The sequence below is a fragment of the Lutjanus erythropterus genome, chromosome 1 (genome assembly GCF_056507025.1).
Source record: "Lutjanus erythropterus isolate fLutEry1 chromosome 1, fLutEry1.hap2, whole genome shotgun sequence".
NCBI lineage: Eukaryota > Metazoa > Chordata > Actinopteri > Lutjaniformes > Lutjanidae > Lutjanus > Lutjanus erythropterus.
This window is the reverse complement of record NC_139317.1, coordinates 770,975-779,407: the sequence shown is the minus strand read 5'-3', so window position 1 is coordinate 779,407 and position 8,433 is coordinate 770,975. Positions and strand designations below refer to the sequence as shown.

The window sequence follows — 8,433 nt, the reverse complement described above, 5'->3', positions numbered from 1 at the left end:
ATTGTGGCCTGAAGGTGGTGCTGCTGTCAGTCTGTGCTGTACTGTGTTGTGTGTGCAGGGAGTTTGGTCAGCTGGCCTACGAGCTGCTCGATCAGTCCTACAAACATGACGAGCAGGTGGCCATGAAGCTGCTGACCTACGAGCTGAAGAACTGGAGTAACTCCACCTGTCTGAAGCTCGCCGTCGCCGCCAAACACCGAGACTTCATCGCTCACACCTGCAGCCAGATGCTGCTCACCGACATGTGGATGGGTTGTCTGAGGATGGGCAAGAGCAACAGCCTCAAGGTACAAAAGACTCAGAACTGTCTCCGATAGCAGGTCTGGACTCTTCTGGACCTGACAGATTTCCTGAAAATACGAACCTTATTTAAATACAGAAATAAAAAAATTTAATTTCATCACTAGGAGCAAAACTTTGGAAGGAACCAATCCCAAAAAACATTGTTTTCAATGGTACTTTCAATTTCTCTTCTGTGGTGTTAACACATGGTCACATGACTGCTGTGTCCTCAAACAATCCAAGAAAAGGTTGGGAATGTTTTGAGGAAAATATGGATGATTAACTAAGTGCTAAAAACAAATATTCATTTATGTTTACTCTATAATACAGTATCAGCTGATTATAGGTTAAAATTAGTGTTTTATTTCTTTTTAGATGATCATTTCAGATTAAAACCAGATGTGAAACTGACTGATGAATGATTCTGTCCTTCGTTCCTCCTCCAGGTGATTTTAGGGATAATTTTTCCTCCTGCAATTCTCCTCTTGGAGTTTCGTCTCGGAGATGAAGGTTCGTATCATTCGTCCAAAGACAACGAGGACAACAGAAGTAAAGATGACGACAACAAATCCAGCAAGGTGCGAAGACACAGAGCAGCTTCGTCAGACAGAGTTTAAAAGTTTTTAGCAGTTTGACTGATGCAGAGTTTGTTTCAGGATGGCGTCTCCAACGTGGACACCGTGTCCAAGAAAGGAGACGAAGAAGAAGAGCAGAAGAAACACAGGAAGAGGACGCCCATCGGGAGGAAGATCTATGAGTTCTACAATGCTCCCTTCACAAAGTTCTGGTTCAACACGGCAAGTCTCTTAAATCCTTTACAGTCTGTATACGGTGATATCAAGTCGTTGTGTTAACTTAAAGTCTGTTTACTGCGGGTCACAGCTCCTGTGTTTAACAGTAGGTACTCATGTGACATGTCTGTGGAAAGCTCAGATTCTTGTGATTTGATGCAAACCATTTCAGGATCCAATCACAACAGCAGCTACAATCAACACCACCACCAGCAAACAAACAAACAAACAACAAACATCTACAATACTGAGCCAACTCACCTTGTGTTACTCCACTGATGGATAAAACTGACAACCTAATCTAGTCACATATTCAGTCCAAAAAACACAATTACATGGATAAATACCCACAAACTGCTGCTGGGTCATTTCAAGCATCCTGATCTTCCACTTATTATCTGTCTTAACTTGATTTAGCATGTAGATATTAGTGATAGCAAAATGTCTGCTGCATTTTGACTCTAACGTATTTTCAAGAAGGGAAACATTGTTACATGACAACTGTTTCAGTATTTGTCTTTTTATGAGATGAAAGCAAATTCAACAAAATTAGCAGAACTGGTGAACACACACCTGCTCTGTATGTGTGAGTGCAAATATTTCAGGCATCAGGTTCACAAAGTGAGAGATAAAAGTTTCCTCTTGTTTCTCTCTGTCAACTTCTGTATTAAATATTAAAAGAATCTATAATGTGATGACGACGACCACTCTCATATCTCTATGGGAAACATGAAGCCAGCAGCTGGTTAGCTTAGCTTAGCTAAAGTTGTTTACATTCAACCAGTGTGAAACTATACGTGAGATTATACATTATATATTTCTAGTTATGCTCCATATAATCAGGCATGAAATGAACTGTAAAAATATCCACTTTATAAATAATAAATATTAGAAACAGAATACAACTAAATACAGTTGCAATGATGTAAAAAATATAGAAAGATTCTGTTACACAGTTGTGTCATAATAAGGTGTGTGTGTGTGTAGATCTCCTACCTGGTGTACCTGATGTTGTATAACTACATCATCCTGGTGAAGATGGAGCGATGGCCGTCTCTACAGGAGTGGATCGTCATCTCTTACATCATCACTCTGGGACTGGAGAAGGTCCGGCAGGTAAACTCTCAGACGCACCTGAAGGTCCGGCAGGTAAAAACTCAAAAGCACCTGAAGGTCTGATAGATAATAGGGTTTGGTATCATTTAAAAATTGATGACACCAGTTGAGTACTTCATTCGATACCTTTTCTTTGGTTTTGTAGCATTTCGACACCTTCATCAGCTCCGTCAGATAACCTGCACTCGGCTTCTTGACTACAGACCGTCTGAAGTTGTTAGCTGCTAGCTGTAGTTGCTGTGTTAGCGGGCCAATCACACGTTGTATTAAATCAAAGAACACTTGTAGTGATTGGCTGCGAGCAAAACCATGAAAATATTGGATTTGAGTGGATTGAATGTAGGTATTACTTGACTGGAAAAAGTTTTGATACTACTTGGTAATGAGTTACTTTGGTTATTACCGTAAAAGTAGAGCGCCAACACACCCAAACACATCATTAACATAATGATGCTGATGTCCTCCCTCTGCGTGAGCTTAGATCCTGATGTCGGAGCCGGGGAAGCTGAGGCAGAAGATCAACGTGTGGTTGGAGGACTACTGGAACATCACCGACCTGGTGGCCATCTCCGTCTTCCTGCTGGGTTTACTGCTGCGGCTGCAGAGCGAACCGTCCATGGGCTACGGACGCGTCATCTACTGCGTCGACATCATCTTCTGGTACATCCGAGTCCTCGACATCTTCGGAGTCAACAAGTACCTGGGCCCCTACGTCATGATGATCGGGAAGATGGTACGATGACATCACAGATACAGATGAATCTTTAGTCTTCAAGGAAATTCAAAGTTTCTTTTCTTTTATTATTATGACAAGTTTCTCTGTGAAACAGTGAAAACTTTGTTGTAGAAAGAAAGAACTGATGATGTAATCAGACGTCTCTCTGGTCTGACCGTCCCGTCTGTCCTCCAGATGATCGACATGTTGTACTTCGTGGTCATTATGCTGGTGGTGTTGATGAGTTTCGGCGTCGCTCGTCAGGCGATCCTCCACCCAGACGAGGAGCCAACATGGCGTCTGGCCCGAAACATCTTCTACATGCCCTACTGGATGATCTACGGAGAGGTGTTTGCAGACTCCATAGACCGTAAGACTAGAGTTCATAGTAAGACTTCCACTGTTGGTCCTCACTGTCCTCACCATCTGTCCTCATTGTCCTCACCCACTGACCTGACCCACTGTCCTCACCCTCTGTCCTCACCTGCTGTCCTCACCCTCTGTCCCCACCCTCTCTCCTAACACACTGTCCTCACCCTCTCTCCTCACCCTCTGTCCTCACCTGCTGTCCTCACCCTCTCTCCTAACACACTGTCCTCACCTGCTGTCCCCACCCTCTCTCCTAACACACTGTCCTCACCCTCTGTCCCCACCCTCTCTCCTCACCCTCTGTCCTCACCTGCTGTCCTCACCCTCTCTCCTAACACACTGTCCTCACCTGCTGTCCCCACCCTCTCTCCTCACCCTCTGTCCTCACCTGCTGTCCTCACCCTCTGTCCTCACCCTCTGTCCTCACCCTCTGTCCTCACCCTCTCTCCTAACACAGTCCTCACCCTCTGTCCCCACTCTGTCTCCTAATACACTGTCCTCACCCTCTGTCCTCACCCTCTGTCCTCAGCTTCCATCCTCACACACAGTCCTCACCCTCTGTCCTCACCCTCTGTCCTCACCCTCTCTCCTAACACACTGTCCTCACCCTCTGTCCTCACCTGCTGTCCTCACCCTCTCTCCTAACACACTGTCCTCACCCTCTCTCCTAACACAGTCCTCACCCTCTGTCCCCACTCTGTCTCCTAACACACTGTCCTCACCCTCTCTCCTTGTTAATTATCACACTTGTCTTTTACTTTTTTGTTTTATTATTTTGTTGAAAATGTTTCTCAGTATTTCTCACATGACCTCTTCACTGACTGCTCCTCTTGTTGCTTGTTGTCTTCTAATATTGTCTGCATTGATTAATTCTGTTATTGATTATCTTCCGTCTCTTTTTATTTTTTGACAGTTTATGCGATGGAAATCAATCGTAAGTATCACAAACAGAATTTACTGTGAACTGTAAATGTTTTCATCAGCTCACTTTTTATATGAGGCTGCAAACAGGAACACACTGAACTTCAGAATAAAAGCCATCCCAAGTTTATCCTGCTGAAATGTTTTAATGTGAAGCAGCAACAATAAATTCTTCTGGTCTCTGAATCCAGATCAGCAACAACCAGCAGCTACTGCTGAAAAATACTGTGAACAAATCTGATCCACTTGTACTTGAGTACTTGAAGAATTTCCATGTAATTCTACTTTACTATTTGAAGTCGTTTCAACTAATACTATTGTACTTTGAATGAGGTGAAGATGTGGCTGCACTCAGCACTCTTAACATCACTGTCGCTCAAATCTGCACAAGATCAAAACCCCAAATAGTTTTCAAAAGTTAAAGAAATCAAATATGACAATATTTCTAAAGTGTCTACAGTCTGCATGTTTCCGTCTTCCTCTGTCCATTTTCTTTAGAAAAGAGCATAAATGATATTAAATATAAACATCTCTTGATTTTTATTGAGTTATTTCAAAGCTAATTTTCATCTGCAGTCATTTATTAATGATGAAAAAATCTGCAGTCATTAATTAGAAAATGATCCAGCATTTGTCCGTATAAAGTGGACATTACTGTCTCTTCTGTCTGTCTCTCAGCTCCGTGTGGGGACAACATGTACGATGAAGACGGGAAGAAGCTTCCTCCCTGTATCCCCGGAGCCTGGCTCACTCCCGCCATCATGGCGTGTTACCTGCTGGTCGCCAACATCCTGCTGGTCAACCTGCTCATCGCCGTCTTCAAGTTAGTCTCCATTAACACAGAAACACAAGGGAAGACAGACAGGAGGTCACAACAGAAGGACACATTAGGTCATGTCTATAATGCATTATAAGCATATGCATAAGACATAATGTTTTTATAAGACTTCCACAAATACAAATGTTTATAATCATGCAACTTCGTGTTGTAAAAGGTTTATAAAGTATTATAAACGATGGACATAATATGTGCTTTATAGCACCATGCCAAAGTGACATAGAGGATTCATTCCTGGTTACACAGCACATTATAACAACCATGACTTTAGCCAGTTATAAAGACACACAAAGAACTGATCTAATGTCCTGCATGATCATGAACTCTTCCACTTCCTCTTCGTCTCCGTAGCAACACGTTCTTCGAGGTGAAGTCCATCTCCAACCAGGTGTGGAAGTCCCAGCGCTATCAGCTGATCATGACCTTCCACGATCGTCCCATCCTGCCTCCCCCCCTCATCATCTTCCCCCACATCTACATCGTCCTCAGGAGACTGTGCTGCCGCTGCCGACGGAGGACGGACGGAGACCACGACGACCGCGAGAGACGACTCCGTAAGATCTGTCTCATCATCTGGAACTTCCAGTAAACATTTGTCTCCTCGGAGCTGCAGAGGGTTTGTGAGTTGTCTGTCTTTACCTCCTGTGTTTGTCCTCAGAGCTGGTGCTGAACGCAGACGAGCTGAAGAGTCTGCATGAGTTCGAGGAGCAGTGTGTGGAGGAATACTTCAGAGAGAAAGAAGACGAGAAACAGTCGTCCAACAACGAGAGGATCAGAGTCACGTCTGAGAGGTCAGAGACATGTCAGTAGAAGCTTTTCCACCATCCTATCAGACGTGAGCGACGTTATATCTCGGGCAGTTTTCTTTCTATTGTCACTTCCAGTTTTAGATCACACTTCAGTGGTGCTGTGGCAGGGTCAGTTTCCAGGCGTGGGTGGTCCACTGACTGATCATAGGACAAGCAGGGATAACCAGCGGGGGTAACTGTGGCCTGAGGCTGAGTCCAGGGTCAAAGGTAGGGCCTGCCTGGCTTTGGGTGCAAGTTTGATGACAGGTTGGTGTTAAAACCTGCGAGGCAATCCTGCCTGTGGTTCCTCTGCTCGTTCCTGTGTTCCAGCTGCACGGTCTTCAGTTCACTGCTGTGAAGCCAATATCTCTCTCAAGAAGTGTTTAGTTGAGAGGCAAAGCAGCCGTCTTCTGTCAGATAGGTTGTTGCTGTCCAGCAGCTGTCTCAGCTTACCACAACGTTTTCCTGTCACACGCCTCCTGAACGCTCCTTTCACCTGGAACTGTCAGCTCAACTAACGACACGCTTCTCGGTTGCCGTTTTTTGATAGCTGCTTGTCAAAGTCTCCTCTCATCAAGACCGATGTTCGTTTCTGCACCGACTGTCCAGCTTTTACAAACCAGTCAAGAGTCAAGGCAGTCTTAAGAGCACAAAGGATGTGGTAGAGATTTACCAGAGTTACCTGGAGCCGAACCATCGTACCAGATTGAGTAAACTGAGAAGGAGTTCATATGTGACTATGTAACAGACTTTTCCAAGAACTTTTCTTCTTCTATTCTTGTCACCTCTGTGACCACCAACTCCTTCAGTTTAATCTCCTGTGGCTCTCCTCAGCTCAGACAAAATCTTCCTTGTTGGGTTCTTCTGACAAGTTCTTGGTGCTTTAATCTAGAGATGTCTTTGTCCACACAGTCTTCTGTCTTCCATGATCTCCCTGTCCTGATCTTGGTTCCACCATTCCTGACCATGTGACTGTCTGAGCTCCAGCACCAGCCTGGTCTTCTTCAGTCTGTGCCCAAGTGAGATGTTCTTCAGTGGTAGCTGTAGAACAGTCCTTCTAAACAAGGATGCATCAGAGCACCTCGGAAGTCCGAGCAACTTTTAGATGTAGATGTTGGTTTTGGCATCCAGATGTCAGCACAGCAGCTCGTTTCTTCATTTCTCTTCCACCTGTTTTAATCATTGAGGAATAACAACAACTCTTCTCTTTCTTTTCTTTTGTCAATAGCTTCTGCAGCTGGTTGTTGGTACCCTGCTGGCTTTATATCACATGATCACTCAACTTGAGTTTCCGCTGCCCACTCAAATAAAACTGTCAGGATGTCTGACGTTTAAACTGAGGCGTCACGTTATAACTGCAGGACTCTCAGTGTGACAGTGGAAACAAGCAGTTGTTGTTCTTGCAGCTTGAGGCCCGACACTGTCAACACCTCATACTGATGCTACGGTGGAAATCAGGAGTCAAACAGCTGCATGTTGTTGAACTAATGCTTTCAAACTTCACCAGTTAATGTGATGTAACCCTTTATTTTTTTAATAAGATGTACTTTTTATAATCACTGCACTATTCCATGATGATCTGATGATCCATGTTAATACATTTTACTCTGAGTGAAACTGTCCTCCACAGTTTCGGAGCCTGTGTTGGAATTATTGTCGTAATCCCAAATAATCCCTGATAATCCCACAGTGATGATATGATTAATGTGATCACTAAATACAGAACTTGTGATCAGTTGGCGTGTGAAGTGTCTGCAGAGAACATGACAAACAGAAACATCAGTCCAACTGTCCTCCTGTTCTCTGCTGCATGTCCTCTACTGTCTGTCCTGTGTCCTCTGTCTGTCCTCCATCCTGTCCTCAGGGTGGAGAACATGTTCATGCGTCTGGAGGAGGTGAATGAGAGGGAGCACTCCATGAAGGCGTCCCTGCAGACGGTGGACCTGCGTCTGTCTCAGCTCGAGGAGTTCTCCGGCCGGATGATGAACGCTCTGGAGAAGCTGGCGGGCATCGACCGTGCCGACCTCGTCCTGTCACGGTCCAGGGGGTCATCTGTCTGCGAGCCGTCCTCGCTGCTGAGACACAGCAGCGTCAACAGTGCAGACGGGTACAGTCTGTACAGATACCAGCTGGAGCTGGACGACAGGACGTCCATGACTGGAGACAGCGAGGGGACTGACAGGAAGGTCCAACTGAGTCCAGAGAGAGGGAGCACTGAGGGAGGACACACAACAGGTAGGACGAGAGGTCATGTGACCAGACTTATTGTATGATCACGTTTCATTCTTCCCAGTGAGCACAGTTTCAAGTTTCAACGTTGATTTCTGGTTGAAAACTGGTTGATATTCAGTCTTCAAACAGTTTTCAGCCTCTTTTTAATCAGATAAAATAAGTTTACAACATCAACATGTCACTAAACACTAATTTGTTTCATATTACTGATAACTTGTTCCATAGAGAAACAATATGAAATGATAAATACCTGTGTGTGTCCAACAAGAAGCTTCAGGACATCAGAATCAGAGACGGTTTTCATGTCAAATAAAGAAATGTGCTGCAGAAACCTGCCTGCAGAAGTGATTATTATTATCGACTGCTCTGACATTCACAGGA

General features: G+C 44.6%; 1 protein-coding gene across 1 annotated transcript in view; it reads left to right on the top strand.

Annotated features, from left to right (window-relative positions):
- Positions 1-8,433, top strand: part of LOC146332412 (transient receptor potential cation channel subfamily M member 1-like) — a 37,359-nt gene that overhangs the window by 25,749 nt on the left and 3,177 nt on the right. Inside the window, 11 exon segments of the mRNA XM_084723839.1 lie at positions 59-287; positions 729-860; positions 939-1,079; positions 2,061-2,189; positions 2,671-2,922; positions 3,100-3,274; positions 4,187-4,207; positions 4,873-5,017; positions 5,384-5,586; positions 5,691-5,823; positions 7,685-8,055. Coding sequence (XP_084579965.1) covers positions 59-287; positions 729-860; positions 939-1,079; positions 2,061-2,189; positions 2,671-2,922; positions 3,100-3,274; positions 4,187-4,207; positions 4,873-5,017; positions 5,384-5,586; positions 5,691-5,823; positions 7,685-8,055 — 1,931 coding nt within the window.